The sequence below is a fragment of the Psammomys obesus genome, unplaced genomic scaffold, assembly GCF_907164565.1.
Source record: "Psammomys obesus unplaced genomic scaffold, mPsaObe1.curated_primary_1811, whole genome shotgun sequence".
In the NCBI taxonomy this organism is placed as follows: Eukaryota; Metazoa; Chordata; class Mammalia; order Rodentia; family Muridae; genus Psammomys; species Psammomys obesus.
In genome coordinates, this window is record NW_026588752.1 from 7,741,336 (window position 1) to 7,757,731 (window position 16,396).

At 49.6% G+C, this 16,396-nt stretch overlaps 1 protein-coding gene across 1 annotated transcript; it reads right to left on the reverse strand.

The window, feature by feature from the left end:
* Window positions 1-486: 486 nt before the first annotated feature.
* Pigq (phosphatidylinositol glycan anchor biosynthesis class Q) lies at window positions 487-15,812 on the reverse strand. Its single transcript, XM_055604600.1, has 11 exons — window positions 15,669-15,812; window positions 10,841-11,539; window positions 7,222-7,353; window positions 6,964-7,084; window positions 4,782-4,908; window positions 4,356-4,509; window positions 4,124-4,235; window positions 3,606-3,686; window positions 3,172-3,286; window positions 1,568-1,629; window positions 487-716 (listed from the first exon to the last, which is right to left on the reverse strand). Exons 2-11 carry the CDS (start codon window positions 11,527-11,529, stop codon window positions 564-566), a joined length of 1,746 nt encoding a protein of 581 aa, XP_055460575.1. The 5' UTR covers window positions 11,530-11,539; window positions 15,669-15,812; the 3' UTR covers window positions 487-563.
* Window positions 15,813-16,396: the final 584 nt, after the last annotated feature.

Genomic DNA, 16,396 nt, shown 5'->3' on the forward strand with positions numbered 1-16,396 from the left:
GTGCCCAGGAGTGCTCCCACCCAATAAAGCAGCCAAGGACGGCCAGCGTACCCTACAGGGTCTGTACACTCCTAGGAATCAGGCCTACTGCAGTAACTTCAACAAAACACATGGGTCCCCACCCAGGTGGTGCTAGAGCAGTGGTTCTCAACCTGTGAGTCGGGACCCCTTGGGGTGTCAAATGACCCTTTCACAAGAGTCACCTAAGACCTTCAGAAAACACAGACATTTACATCACAATTCATACAGTAGCAAAATTGCAGTTAGGCAGTAGCAGTGAAAATAATTGTATGGTTGGGAGTCACCACACCATAAGGAACTATTAAAGGGTCTCAGCATGGGGAAGGTTGAGAACCACTGTGCTAGAGAGACGGAGTGCAAGACTGAGCTGGCAGTGTCTAAGAGCCAAAGTAGTAACTCAAGGGGAAGGCCTGCCGACATTCAGTACATAGAGTGTCAGGCTGGCCCACGTGGGACCTGAGATGACCCAGGGTCAGTACTATCCTGGCAGAGAGGAGGCGCGATGGCTGTGTAGTAGCTATGGATAGGCTGTGTCCAGCTCCTCAGTCCTGTTTGTCCTCTCTTTGCCTCCAGGGGTAGATGAGCTCTCCGAAGAACAGCTTTCGGCACAGGGTGCCCCAGGAGTGCTTGGGATGGCAGCCACAGCTGGGCAGGCGGTAGGTGTGCACCACATGGCTATAGGGCAGGGGGTTGATCTGCAAGGGCAGGGTAGTTGTCAGTGCGGTAGTTGTCATAGGTGCTTCAGCTATGTCTACAGAGGAGGCTCCTGAGGGCTGGCCCCCTGGACCTGACTGGTGCTCTGGAGAATCTTGGCTAGACAACTGTAGGGTAAGGCCAAAAGGCTCTGACAAACCTTTGCCTACGGAATAGCCAAGCTGATCCTCAGAGAAGCAGGCCATACAGCATTCGGATACCCAAGGAACATATGGTGACAGGCAACTCAGTGTCCCTTTGGGACAGTAATGTCCTATCCTAAGATCCATTCTGCTTCTGGGCTCCCAGAAGGAAGATGCTGATGCACATGATTCAGCATCTGAAAGACTTGAACTTGGCTGAAGATACAATCCATTGCCTGGCAAGTCACCCCAAAACATGTTCTGCTCTCTCCTACGGGGATCAAGAACCCAAGACTAAAAGAGCCAAGGGTTCAAGTCCAACAGGAAATGACTACTTGTCATGAGGCCTTTGTAAAGCCATTTCTGTTTCTTTACAATCTTGAGCACTATGTGGTCCAGGGCAGTTCATGATGTCTCTAGCCCAGGACAGGGATGCCCCACCCACAGCCTGGACTAGGTATCAGCTATGTAGACCACAATAGGTAGTCCCAACCCTGCTGGGGAGGTTCTAGCACAGTGAGTTATTGTGCTCAGATGTCAGGGAACCTACTCCTTAGCTCCACTGGGTCCTTCTATTTATATCTGATCTTTGGCTGATATAACACCAAGGTATCACACCAACTAACCCCAGCTGTCCCAGAACACTGGCAGAATATGGTGGAAGGGGGTCCCAGGTCTGAGGGGTAGGGAAGGTTAGAGGGAGTTCTTACCTGCATCAGGAGGCGGAGGGGCCTGCCTGCTTCCTGTTCCAGAACTTTGAACTTCACACCAGCTATAAGAAAGCAAGGTATTTAGGAAGGAGGGTGGAAGCTCTCAACCCCCAATCAGCTTCCATTGGTCCTACTGAATGCTGTGGGTCAGCAGAGGCTGTTGCAGATGGCAATTTATGACAACAGAAGCCCCTTCGAGAGCACCCAGGTGGCAGCAGACCTACCTGGGCACACACAGTTCTCTCCTCCTCCGCCTTTCCCATCTGCCTCTATGCTGGGTGGCGGATGCCCTATTAATGGTTCAGTGTCTTACAACTTCTATGTCTGGCTGACTTGGGGACCCACAGCATCCCCGGCCTGTAGTTTGGTTCCCAGTCTAGGAAATGTCCAAGAGGAAGGTTTTTAAAAGAGCAGGAAATGGGCTGTGTGGTGATGGTGGTGGCGCACACCTTTAATCCAAGCACTTGCGAGGCAGAGGCAGGCAGATCTCTATGAGTTTGAGGCCAGCCTGGTCTACAAAGTGAGTTCCAGGAGAGCCAGGGATACACAGAGAAACCCTGTCTCAAAAAAAAACAAAAAACAAAAAACAAAAAACAAAAAAAAAAAAAAAAAAAAAAAACAAGACAAAAAGGGCAGAAAATGAAGCTTACTTGAAGTGAGGTGGGAAGGGTCAGAACCGTGGCCCCCTATGCAGAGTTAAACTGCCCTACCCCGGCTGTCAGCTCCAGGCTGGGGAAAAAGAGGCCCTACATCCCAGGCTGGATCTGGGTCAACTTTGGCCCACCTGTCTTTGTGTGGAGGCAGAGAGTTTACAGGCAACATTGCAAATGAGTCTCTGACCTGGGCCCCCTGAAGTTAATGAAGAAATTAGCTAGAAGGATGTTGTCAAAATGTTTTATAGGCATTCAGCAGCAGGCAGACTTTGATATTGGTTCAAAGCCAAGAAATCTGCATGTCCCTAATCAAAAGGCTCTAAGCTGGCTGGAAGAGTCACATGGGCATAATGATCACCTTAGAAATCACCTGAACTGTTGAGTTCACTATGCCAGGTAATCCTAGGTCCCTGCTGTGTCCAAGGCTCCAGAGACAAATGGGTTGCCCATAACAACCTCGTGCCTAATGGAGATAGATTCCCCTCAAGGGATCTGGTATCAGAATGCAGAGATTCAGGGGGATATCTTGGGTGACAGGTGATGATTACAGACAGTACAGGATGATCCTATTACAGTCTAGCAGCCCTCATTCTGGCCAGTCCCTCCAAGGGTGAGGATCATCAAAAAGCAGACATATAACCTATAACCACATGGAGATGGACTTCTCTGAGGCCCAGTCATACCCTACAAAGACCCTACAGCAAGCCTCACATATTACAGGCTGGATGAGTCCTCAGGTCTTCATGCCTCTGAACTTTACCCTCCAGGGAGAGAGAGAACACAGCATGTGCCCAGGGCCAAGTCTGTCTTCACTGCCCTGTCCACCATGCTACATCCACCAATTCTTTCAGGCAGAAAACACATGAGGTTGGCACAGGTGAGGTTGGCACAAGGCCTATGGGTATGTTGTAGCATCTGTCAGAAACCAGCCACCCAGTACCAAACACTTACCTGCCAGCCTGTAGGGTCGGCAGAGTCGGAGGCCAAGGGAGTATAGAGGCACGGAGTTAATGATGTCTACAAGTAGATGGATTAAGCCCTGCACAGTGATCACCAGGAGCCGGAGCTGTAGCAAAGATGACATTCAGGGCCACTGACTGGGGCTGTGGCCACACATCAGACAGGTCTAGGAGGAGAGTATCCCAAAAGGCTCACCACTAGAGGAGGGCTCCTCTAAGACTCCATCCCTCTACTATGGGTCCCAACCTCCCCTGTAGCCAGCTCAGGGCAGAAACCCAACTGCTTTAAGACCAGTACATAGTTTCCAATGAGTTCAGAACAGCCGTGCCGATGTGAGCAAAGAAGTAGATGGCCTGTCCCCTGTGTGCCTGGCTCAGGCAGTGACCAAGTTCTGTAGGCCCCAAGGCAGTGGGTAGTGAGCTCACCAGGGTGAATACCAGGTAGTACAAAGCTGTGGTGGGCAGCAAGAAGATCAGGATGGTGAAGAGCAAGGTCCCAATGAACAGCTGTAGGGAACAAGGGCCAGCGTACTTGGCATCACAAGGCCAACACCAGGGAGGCCACTCCATTGATGGCCACACACATCCATCCTTAAACTGAAGTTGGAATTTTTTGGCCTCCTGAGCTAGCAAGGGTCAGCATGTCCCCTTTACCATGAGGGGTGCTTTTACATATCCTGTGGACCTGGTGGTTTGTGGGGAAAAAGCCAGCAGGGTACACAGGCAAATATGACGTTAGGAAGAAGTACATGTATCACATCTTGGAAAACAAATGGAATAAGCCAAAGCAGGCCCTATGCCCACCTGGGGAAAGTATGTAGGTCTGCTGGTACCTCCCCCTAGGCCAACTGCTGGAGGCTAGCTGCAGGATAGGAGTAGGCTGGTCACTGGTAGGGTCCAAGTAGCTGCCCTGGCCCGGTCAGCAGGCTCAAAGCTGTAGGTACCTGGTCAAGGTCATAGGAACAAGAATCCACCCGCTGGCGCAGAACATTCCACTTCTTCCCCCGGAACAGACGCCAGAGAGAGGAGAGGCCATAGATCTTCAGGCAGTACAGCCTGTAGGACACAGGCTCATGAGGGCCAGCTGGGGGCCCAAGCCACATCTCACCCAACATACCCAACACACACCTGTTGTGTGCCCATGGCTTAGAAAGCTACACCTGGATGTACACATACCTGGCACCGTAGACATAGAAGCAGTAGATGTGGAAGGTAAGAAGGGCGATGATGTCCGAAAGAATGGACAAGGCAACAGTCAGTCCAAGGCAGGCTGAGAGGCCCACATGCCACAGGATGTGCTCAATAAAGGGAGACATAAGGTGGATATAGCCTGTGGAAAAGGGTTCAGCCTTGAGTAGTGCCCAGTGAGGCATTGGGAGACCCCGTTTCTGAAACTGGATATCTAACACTTCAGGACACAAGTGAGCACAGACCCAGCCACTGGCCCCAGAATTTGACTGGAGCGGCTGGCCTAACAGAGGTGGCTTCATACGATGGGATGCCAGAATATGGAGGCAGGAGGGGAATGGGGCATGGATAGGGTTCCCTGTTCTCCTCAACCAGCCCTGCTGGACTGCCCAACCCTGCCCATCAGGCACTCACTGATCCATAGATGGATGTGGTACAGGAAAAAGCGGCCTAGCACCTGATCCAGTGCCCGATTCATCTTGAGCCCAGCAGGAGCACCCATCAGCCACTGCAGCAGATGCTGGAGCTCCTCAGCCACACGCTACAGGGACATGGGACAGGAGAAGGATGACATGGTTACATTGAGGTAGGTGGGTGGGTCGAGGATTGACCCTAATGAGTTCCCACCCTAGCCAGTCTATCTGGGCAGGGCAAAAGCAGCCTGCACTTCCTTCCTTCAAAGGTTCAGAATCATTGTCTTCTGATTTATTTAAACAGTGTCTCACTATGTAGCTCTGGCTGTCTTGGAACTCACTATGTAGGCTAGGTTGACCTCAAACTCAATAGAGATCCACCTGCCTCTGCCTCTCCAGTGCCAAGATTACAAGTGTGTACCACCAAGCCGAGCAAATCATTGGACAGAATCTAACATTGGACATCTAACATTGGACAGAAACAGTGTTTCCCAAATTTGTCTGGCCACTGGACTCCTGACCCTTGGTCACAGATTATTTTCAGGATCCTGGGCTGAAGCATCTTCCAACAGGTGGAATACATGTGTCCCTAAGGGACATCTACCTCAACGTGAGAACTTCCTTCATTCTCCTATCCTGTCACTTTAGCCCTAGACCCATAGGGCTCTAAGCCCAATGATCCCTGGATACCACTGAGGCTGGAGAGATAGGCTCAGTTTAAGCTATACTTCGGAAATACTGAAGCCCTCAGTCAGAGACTTCACCTTGACACTTGGAAACCCAGAAATGGTTAGCAATTTTGGGAATAAGTCTTATCATGGATCAGGGAAGCAGGTGAGAACACGTGCAGGCAAGGGCCCTCAGAGAAAGGAAAAATTAATTAATTGAGTACAATAAACAGCACAGGGGTTTCAAACAGGGAAAGTGGCCCTGGCTGCCATGATGAGAGAACACTGATGGAGCTACTCACCAGCCACAGTGGGGGAAGTAAGGCGGTTAAGGGATGCTCTACTCTGTTATCACGGTGAGGCCACACGAGTAATTTTTTGTCTGTTTTGTTTTTTTGAGACAGGGTTTCTTTGTATAGCCTTGGCTGTACTGGAATTCACTCTGTAGACAAGGCTGGTCTTGAACTCATAGAGATCCATCTGTCTCTGCCTCTCAATTTAATTAAATTAAATTCGTGCACCACCACCATCCAGCACACAGAAGTAACTCTTGTATCCCTATGTACTCTTCCCAAAACCTCTTGCAACCCTGTGCAAGAGCCTTAGGACCACCAGGGAGAAGAGCAAAACCTTTTTTATAAATAGGGCTTATTTAATATTTAAAGGATAAAAGCCTGGCAGCGGAAAGAGACTCCATTTTTTAATCAAGTATTTATGGGTTTTGTTTTTTTGTTTTTTTTTTTTTTTTTTTTTGGCAGTTTTGCAAAGAGGATTCAGACAAAGCTGGCCAAGAAACAGAATATAGAAACAGCCTAACCTCTGTTACCGCAGTCCCAGCTTTTCTTTCCTACTGGGATGACCTCCACATACCTCACAATTCATGAAGCTGAGAGGAGCTTGCTGCTACCAGATTCCTGGCCTAGCAGCAAACAGCTGGTATGTGTCTATATTGATGGAGCAGAAGCTGTACCCATGAGGAGGTCCTCAAGGCTTCCATAGTAGAGACAATGCCTTGCCTCTACTGAAGATAGGTTGGAAAGTTCCAAGGCTGGGTGGAAATGAGGTGGAGGAGGCCAGAAGAGCAGGACTGGACCAGCAGCATGTGCTGTACATACCATGTAGGGGAATACTTGGCAGCATAGAGGACAAAGCTGTGCCTCTTGTTTCCAGTGTAAGAGCAATCTGGGAATAGTGTGGCCAGTCCAGCAACAGTCCTGAGCACTTGGGTGTCCTGAGGCTGGCTTTCATCTGGAAGATCAGCTCAGTAGAGAAAAGGGGCTCATGAAAGCCTCAACCATAAGTGGCCCCAGACACTGCCACCTTCAAGAAGGGACAGCAGACCCTTGAACAATGCTGCTCTCGACACAGGTCCCGAAAGCCAGGAAACATCTAAGCCTAGGGCCAAGGATTGTGTCTCTAGGGTAAGGACAAGGAAGAGATATTCGGTCCAGCTAAAGGACTACCCAAGAGGATTCCCAACCCTCAGGAAGCCCGGCTCCATCCAAATCCACTCACATCAGCCACAGGGACCAAGGCATTGGCCAGCTGTCCAATTCGGTTATTGCTGTGGAGCCATGAGAGCAGCAGCAGGCCAAGAGCCACATCCAGTAGCATGGAAACCAGCAAGTTGGCCTTCCTGGAAGGAATGTCAGGGAAAGCAGCTGAGAGAGTTAGACCTAGCCTGTGACCTGAGAGAGGCCTGGCTGAAGGAACAATGCAGGGCAGCAGTGAAGAGCATGGGACTTCCCACCCTTCTTGTCAAGGAAGCCATACCTCATCAGCTGCATGGGACTCTGGGCTTTTTCGGTGCTGAAGACGAGTGAGAGGTGCTTCAGTCGGTGCTGGAGCTGCTCACAAGTGGAGAGCTTGCTCCTGATGAAGGAAAGGGGCCACAGCTTCCACAGCCTGGAAAGAATATAAGGGCCGAGACTGACAGTTTTGATTAAGTTCCTCACTCTAGAAAGCAAAAGCCAGATCCACTCAGCCTGAGCCCTCTGGTTCCACTCCAAAGCTCAGCGAGGCCCAAGCAAGCATGAAGGTCAACATGGCCAAGCAAGGATGCAAAGGTGTGAAATGCACAGCACCCTGCTGACCCCCATTCCGCATTGTGCTTACTGTTACTCCTAAGCTGGAACCCCTCACAGAGCCTCAGGTACACCTGAGCTCACTAGCCAATACAAAGGTATGTATCAATATGGCTGAAAAGTGAGCCAGGAGTGGTGGCACATGCCTTTAGACCCAGTACTCTGGAGGCAGAGGAAAACAGATTTTTTTCTCAAGACAGGGTTTCTCTGGGTAGCCTTGGCTGTCCTGGAACTCACTCTGTAGACCAGGCTGGCTTCAAACTCACAGAGATCTGCCTGAGTGCTGAGATTAAAAGCATGTGCCACTACCCTCCGGCTATCAAACAGATTTTTTTTAGTTCAAGGCCAAGCTTGGTCAGGGCTACCCTTTCTCTCAAAAAAAAAAAAAAAAAGTCTCAAAAGTGGGGATTAGGTCATCTTCTACACACCCAGGGCTTGCTGTGCCTACTGGATGGTAACCCGCCTCAGCAGAGTTTTCCTGGCCATCCCAGTAAGACTGAATTCCTCACAAAGGAAGCACTGAGATATTTCCACAGATACTCATATAGGAAGAGAAAATGTCTCCAAGCTAAGGAAGAAAAAGTGCCTGAGAGCAACTGAGCTGCACTCATGTGAGCAGGACAGCAGGGTGGAGGAGCACAAAGAACAGCAGCAGCAGGAGCTCTATTTCCACTCTCAGCTCTTGCTGGAGGCCTAAGGGCTCCTGGGACATAGACAACTTTGTGTAACTTCAGGAGGAAAGAACAGGACATGATTTGTCTTTCAAATAGCCAACCACAGTGATCTTACTGGCCACATGAAACGCTAAGGCTTCAGATCAGTCCTTCAGAGCCCAGGCTCACCACACCTTTGGGTTGTTTGAGAAAGGCACGAGGTCAAGCTAGAGGAGTTTTGCTCTATAGTGTGAGCCTCCCTGTACTCCTAGCCACTCAGCACTCATAACCACTGACTCTTGCTTGATGAGAAGGCTGGTGTCTGCAATCAATACACAAGCACCTCAATCTCCCTTGAATCCCTTGAGAGGAAAAACTAATGACCTTCTCTGATGTAATGGCACTTGGGCCCAGATGCACCTTCACCTTATTAACTCCAATGCTGTCACAAAGTCTACACCATACATCAAAATACTAGAAGCTCCAGCAACCTAAAGTGTATCCCCACAGGTTACCCAGGACTTCCTTTCTAGGACAGTATCCAAAGGTCCCCAAAGCCCCTGGAAAGTGGGAAAGGCCAGCTAGATCCCACCCCAGACACCAGTCTGTAAATCTAAAAAGAGGGGAGGAAGCTGAGAGAACTCCAGCTGTTCCTTACGGGCAGCACCAAGAAAACATCATCTTAGGCTGGGATGTAGCTCATCGGGTGGAGTGCTTGCCCAGTACTGTGGTGGCATATGCCTTTAATACCAGCATTCTGGAGGCAGAGGGAGGTGGATCTGTGAGTTCCAGGCCAGCCTGGTCTATGGAGAGTTTTCCAGGCCAGCCAGGACCTCGTAGTGACAACTGTCTCAAAGTTAAAGGTCATCTTTGGCTATATAGCAAGTTTGTGCCCAGATTGAGATAAATGAAAAACCTGTTTTATTTTTAAAAGAGAGACAGAGTTGAGAGTTAAAACATAACAACAGAGAGAGAGAGAGAGAGAGAGAGAGAGAGAGAGAAGAGAGCAGAGAATATCTCTGGGAGAAAAGGGCCCCCAGGCCTTCCTTTACAAGCTAAACTAAAAGAGCCTGGTGCTACCCAGCACTCCCAGGACTTGGAGACTTTTCCAAACAGCAACCCATTATTTTAGAGAGCCTGAGTGGGGACCACCACCCCAGGAAACTGGCTGCTTGGGAGAGGAACTGCATCAGCACCTGAAGACAGCTGTGGGGAGAACAGAGAAGCAGAGAAGGAGGCAGCTCTGTGTCCTCACAGATCAACCCCAGGTAGGGCAGATATTGGCGTTTAATCCCATCAATCCCAGAGGTAGAGTTTTGAGGCCAGCCTGGTCTACATAGTGAGTTCCAGGCCAGCCAGGGCTACATAGCTGAGACCCTTTCTCAAAACAAACAAACAAACAAACGAAAAATATTAAGATGACCTGAAGAGATGGCGCTGTGATTTGGAGCACCTAGGGTGATTTGTTGCTCTTACAGAAGACATAGGCTTCATTCCCAGTACAGGGTGGCTCATAACCCTCTGTAACTCCAGTCTCAGGAGATCTGACCAGAGTTCTGACTAGGGACGCACATGATGCATAAATGCAAACATTCATACATAAAATGTTTCAAAAGGTACAAAACCTTGTGTACTTGAGCATCTTTTGGATATATGCCTAGGAGTGGTATAGCTGGATCTTGAAGCACTATTCCTAATTGTCTGAGAAAGCGCCAGATTGATTTCCAAAGTGGTTGTACAAGTTTGCATTCCCACCAGCAATGGAGGAGGGTATAAAAGCAGATATTAAGACTCCTAACCAAACCTTCAGCAGAGAGCAGGGAACCATATGAAAGAAGGGGGAGTTAGTAAGACCTGGAGAGGACAGCTCCACAAGGACCAAATATATCTGGACACAGGGGTCTTTCATGAGACTGTTTCTCCAACCAAGGACCATATACAGATATAACCTAGAACCCCTGCCTGGATATAACCCATGGTAGCTCAGTATCCAAGTGGGTTCTCTAGTAAGGGGAACAAGGGACTATTTCTGACATGAACTCAATGGCGGCGAGCTCTTCAAACTCCCCCCCTCCCGTCCCCCTGAGGGAGGAGCAACCTTGCTAGGCTACAGAAGAGGACATTGCAGCCAGTCCTGAAGAAACCTGATAAGCTAGGGTCAGATGGAAGGGGAGGAGGTCCTCCCCTATCAGGGGACTTGGAAAGGGCCAGCGAGGAGATGAGGAAGGGAGGGTGGATTGGGAGGGAATAAGGGAGGGGGCTACGGCTGGGATACAAAGTAAATAACCTGTCATTAATATAAAAAAAATTAAAAATTAAAAGAAAAAAGTACAAAACCAGTGTGTGATCATCAGATTTCTCCTTTAGGTGCTTGAATTGTCTGTGATTTATTCTATATCCAACTGGATGGGCCTCACACAATCATAGTCTCCAGGAAAAATAGGCTAGACCCAGAGGGGACATGGGAACAGCAGCCTCTACTAGGACATCCTCTGAAATGCAAAAGGAGGGGAGGTCAGATGAGAACCTGGTCCCAGGAACATGAAGCTTAGGAAGGACCCCCTGACTGTCAATGCCACTACACACTGAAGAAAGAGCCTATGGTTCTCATGGGACTGACTGACTTGCTCTACCCTTCCTGTCTAAGACACCTACCGGCAAGCACTAGCTGCTGAGAGCAGGGACAGCAGAGAAGCCATCAGCAGGCAGACAGGTCCCGAGGCCCGTTTTGCCAACTCCACAAGTATGCTGGCCTCCACTCCCTCCGATTGCCAGTGGCTCAGGCGTACGGGGCCCTCATCAAACTGGTCATTTCGGAAGAGCACCTCGCTGCGTGCCACTGTGTCAAAGATGTCAGCTAGGCCTCCAGTGTTGGCTGTGGTGTCTCCAATCTGGCAGTCAGGCAGTTCTGTAGGTGGATGCAGCCAGGAGAGGAGAAGCTTACGCTGATCATAGAAGATGAGCATGACCTGGTCTTCAGTAGGTGTGTTCAGAGCGTTGGACACCTGATGGTAAGTGGCCTTACAGCTCCAGGACCTGGTACCCCTCTCCCGGCATAGCTGCAACCAGGGATCATGGGAGAAGATGGCACCCAGGCCCTCTAGGAAATGCCCCAGGCTCTCCTCTGGCTCCTGCTGACGGTGGCACCAGGTGCCTAATACAGACACTTGTACTTGGCTGGCCTTCTGCACCTGGGCCAGGAGCTCCTTGACTTGGATGGGAATGAAGGGAAAGTGCACCACAGCCAGGATCACAGCACTACTCTGCCCCGGGACCCACCGTCCCACAAGTAGGCCACTATCTGCTGTGGCACAGCATGTGGGGAAGAAGGCCTTGAGCACCATGCCGGGAGTCCTGGAAGAGAGGAGAAAATGTTGGTTTAGAACTGTGGTAACTTGCAGCACAGTGGCTGCAAGTTGCTGTACCATGCTTATGCACCATTCACCTGGCCACAGGTTGGGAAAGCATAGTTCCCAATTTGGTGGCAGGGACTTTGGGCCATGACTATGCATCTCACAGGGACTGAACTTTTCCAATCACTGTCCCAGGAAGGAGCAGCTATATGTGTGAAGGCAGACCAGTGCTTCCTCATGTTCCAAGTGAAGTAGTCTGAAGCAGGGCAAAGTGAGGTATTCAGACAGATAGTACCGACAGCAGTATGTGGGGCTGAGCCTCAGGGCTTCCTAATGTAAAAGGCCTTATGAGTTTCATATGTAAACGCACACAGTATGAGCATGTACACAAATAACTTTAACAATCCAGAAGCCAGCTGTGTGATGCATACCTGTAATTCTAGGAGTAAAGAGGTAGGAGACAGGAGCTTTCAAAAGAAGTGGGGGTGGGGAGGAAGATGGCTCTATGGTTCTTGACTGGTCTTGGTACTTAGGAGGCTAAAACAGAAAGATGACTGTGAGTTCAAGGCCGGCTAGGCCTACCCATGAATTTCAGGGAAGCCTAAGATTTCAGGAAATGTCAGGAAAACCTTGTCTCAAACAGCAAAAACAGGATATACTTAAGCAAGAATTAAGATTAAAAACTCAAAACCTGGGGCTGGGGAGATGGCTCAGAGGTTAAGAGCATTTGTTGCTTTTGCAGAGAACCTGAGTTTGATTCCCAACATACACATGGTGGTCCGTAACCATTCATAATTCCAGTTCTGGCAGATCCATGGGCACCAGGCACACATGTGGTGCACATGCATACATGCAGGCAAAACCTCATACAAATAAAAAAATATTAAAAAAAATATCAAAACTGTTTTGGAGGGCCAGGGATGGCTTTCAATGGTAGAGTGCTTGCCTAGCATGGCCAACATTCTAAGTTTGATCTCAAAGGCCACCAAAAATAAAAATAAAAGCAAACCAAACAAACTTGTTTTGAGACTCAGGAAAACCAGAGGCACACATATAGCACTGGTCCTAAAGCTGAGTTTAAGGTCTAGGACTCAATAACCCTGCTTGAAGAAGCCTCTCCTTTTGGAACAGGAAGCATGTCTTCCTGCCACTGGGCTCAGGGACTGTTCGGGAAGGTAGATTACAAATTTGAGGCCTGCCTGGACTACAAAGTAAGATCAAGGCCAACCCGGTCAATGTAGAAAGACTGTAAGCCCCTCAAGGTACAAAAGTGGCCAGCCTCCATCCTGAGGCCCTCCAACTGCCAGGCTCTGTCCACAGAACACACTAAAGACAGCAATCATGGCCAGGCTCTGCCTTACACAGTAAAAAGCCCAAGCTCCAATCAACCCCTAAGAAACCCTATATAAGCTTGCCTCTTGTTCAGTTGTCTGCTGCTTCTCACCCAAGCAGAGATAGCCATCCTCTTGTGTCTTTCCCAATAAATCTCTTGTGTGAGGTTTGTTGGACACTGTGACTTTGTTGGAATCCCTTGGCTCCAGACTTCCAGGATACTTTTCCCTTCAGAGCCACAACACTTGCCTTGGGGAGTGCCCTTTCCCCTCAGGGCTGTAACACAGAGTTGCTCTACTTTGATTGCCCTCTGCCCATCTGAGGTACCTCTGGTTAGTGCTCATCTTTCTCTGAATCCTTGACAGACACACTAAGATGGGGGCTCCCAGCGGGGCAGTTTTCCTCTCCATGATACCAACACATTTTCTCTGACATGACACCAGCCCTCTTGGGCTCTCAAGATCTTGATGTGGCCTTTGAGTATCAAGAACCACCACAGCACCACAAATCCTCTATCCTGTGGACCCTATACCTTTCCACAGAAGGGAGCTATCTGGAGATTGTGTGTTTCCTCACAGGCATCCCTGCTGAATTGAACTGCTGGAGTGGTTGGCAGGGTTTGGGTGCCTACATGTGACTTTTTTTAGACACTACTACATGTGTTCATATAAAGGACACAGCAATCCTGAGCAAAGACTCCCAATTTTGGATTCGTTCCTGAGGGAGGACTGAACCCCAGCTTAGTAGTCTAGTGTTCACACAAAACCTTTGGACATGAGGGGATATAGAGCAATACAAATACTGGGGGCAGCTGTCCCATAGACAAATGCCCAGAGCCTGAGGGGCCCAGATGCAGCTGCTCCCTCCCTTCAGGTAAGACAGTCCAGAAGACCTCACGTGAACAACTTGGCAAAGGTTTTTGTTTTGTGATACTGAGAAATAGACCTAGAGTCTCATATGAACTGTAAGCCCAGCCCAAAGTTGAGAAGTCTGAATGTGTCTGAATTGAGCGGTAGTACCTCCAAATGCTGATACTGAATAAAAACAACCCAACTTGAAAAAGCTCCCTCTCCCAGGTGAGTCAAGTAAAGAAGTCTCAGGGAGCTGCTCCATAGTCAGAGTCTCCAGTAAAACAAACTCCAAAGTGCCTGGAGAAAGCAGGCAACTGGTGGGTGTTACAGAGAAACCCTGATGCCCAACACCAGCTCAGGCCAAAGTCCCATAGCCAGTGTCAAAACCAGTTTTTCTCATTCCTTCTGTAGAAACTGTCTCCAGAAGGCCATGACACGGGGGAGTAATGCATTGTGAAAAGTACTAGAGCAATTCTGCCTATAGAGCTTCCAGTGGGCCACTGTCAAAGGACCTTTCAGTATAGCCCAAGCTTTTGTTCAACAACCCTGTGAGGACACACCAGCTCAGTGAAATACCATCTGAGTTTCCTGGGGAACACTTCACATAAACTAAGGGAAAATGTTCACAACTGTCCAGGAAGAGAAATGCCCTTGGTCTAATTATAAACAGATGTTGAGGGAGGTGGGTTTGAGTCTGTTCACAATCAGTAAATTCACTGTGCTGTGTATATAGTTTGTGCACATCCTTTTTGTGGAGCATGCTTCATTTACAGTTTATCTTAAAAAAAAAAAAACAAGCAAAGCAAAGCAAAACAAAAAAGCTCAGGTCAAAGAAAAGAAGGTGGAAGGCAGAGGTTGGAGCTCTGATCTGTGAGGTACTGAAAGAAATCAAGTTCGGGGTCAAATTCCCACCCTCACTCCCAACTCAGCCTCCAGAACCACTGAAGTGTAAAGGAGTGTGCTTACACTGGGCTACTGGGATTCCAGCAGCAGAAAAATATGAAAGAGCAGGCAATCAATACAAGAGCTGAAGGCTGGAGAGAGAAGGCAGAAACCTTGGCAGTGCGAACATCTTTAAAGATGCTGATTTAAAAGAACAGCCCAAGCTTGGAAAAGCAGCCTCTGCTAGGAAGGAGTCAGTTCCCTCCCCAACAGCCCATTCCCAGGTGGGTTAAATAAGAGAGGCCTCAGGAAGTCTCTCCAGAGGACTCGAAGTCAGACTTCAGTAGAACTCCTGTTTACCTCCCTTGCCAGGATAGGTATGAGGGATGGCCAGCCCATTTAAGAGAGGCCAGGAATTATCATACCTGAAATGCTCCAAATCTTTGAGAGGGTTCATATTTACCCCACGCTCAAAACAAAACAGAAACCACTCTTCTGACTGGAGATGTAGCTCAGTTGGTAGGGTGCTTGCCTAGCTTGCACAAGACCCTGGGCTCAGTTCCCAGAACCTCATAAACCAATAGTAGTAGTGTCTGTCTGTAATCGAGAAGTGGACGCAGGAACATCAAAACTTCAAGCTCATCCTTTGCTCCACTGGGATTTTAAAGCCAGCCAGCCTAGCCTATAAGAGAACCTGTCCAGAAACTTTTTTTTTTTTTTTTTTTTTTCATTTCAAAAGGAGGGGGTGAATCTGTTTCCGATCTTTACTGAGGTTAATGACAAGTGTGAGTATCCGCGGGTGCCCCAGAAATTTTCCAGCTAGTTCCCAGGCCTGGAGGTGAGGAGGGGCCACCTGGCGCCCTCAAGTTCCAGACAGCAGGCCCAGACCCACAACGGGTGCGGTGGAGCCAAGAGGTGAGCTGCGGGTTGGCCGCCGCTCCCTCCACCCGGTACTGCGGGTTTCCCATCTCAGAGTGTTAAGAGACAGGCACTGAGGACCAAGAGGCCTGTGCTACCTCGGGATTTCCATCTCTTCTCCCGGCCCCGCCGCCCCCTAGTGCTCACCGGCTGGTGCCCCGGGCCGCGTCCCCGAGCGGTAGGGAAGGGACTTGGTTGAGCACCGCTTTCGGCGGGCCCGGGAGGACGATGGTGCTCGCGGCCCCCAGGCCCGCAGCGGGACATCAGCACCATTTCCGCCGGCTCCGCGCGTTGCCGCGCGACGGTCCAGTCCCCAAACCGGCCCGGGCTGTCCACCGACTGAGGCCAAAAGTTCCGCGCGCGGCTCCTGCCATTAAACCTACCTTCGCTGTAAACATCCTGAAAGACCGGCTGGACTCAGCCTTTGGGGACCCATATCGCCGCTTTGTTCTTACCACCCGGCTTTGCCTAGGCTCCTAAGCCCGGACCCTCCCAACTGTCTCTCTGCATTTCGGGTAGGGTGTACAGCGACATTTTTGGACCGCATAGTCCACGAGCAATACCCCTAAGAACGCAACTAATGTTTATTGAACGTCTTACACTCTAGGTTCTTACATTGTCCACTAATTCCCCCATAATATAATGATCAGGATATATTGAGATTAGCTGGAGGAGCGACAGGTGTGGTGGTATAAACCGTAGACCTTAATGTCCAGATGTCAGGCTGGGTACCACCCCACACGCTCAGGAATCAAAAGCAAGCACCTTTTTCCTGCTCCTTCCCACGTGAAGATCCTGACTGAGACGCAGATTCTCACTGAGTAAGCTACACACACACACACACACACACACACACACACACACACACACACACA

What these genes read in the sequence shown, in the direction of transcription:
- Pigq (XM_055604600.1), bottom strand. Translation starts at nt 11,529, where the DNA reads ATGGTGCTCAAGGCCTTCTTCCCCACATGCTGTGCCACAGCAGATAGT. An exon ending in CCACATCCATCTATGGATCA is followed by an intron (nt 4,510 to 4,781) that starts GTGAGTGCCTGA and finishes CCTTTTCCACAG; the next exon opens with GCTATATCCACCTTATGTCT. An exon ending in TTCTATGTCTACGGTGCCAG is followed by an intron (nt 4,236 to 4,355) that starts GTATGTGTACAT and finishes TGTGTCCTACAG; the next exon opens with GCTGTACTGCCTGAAGATCT.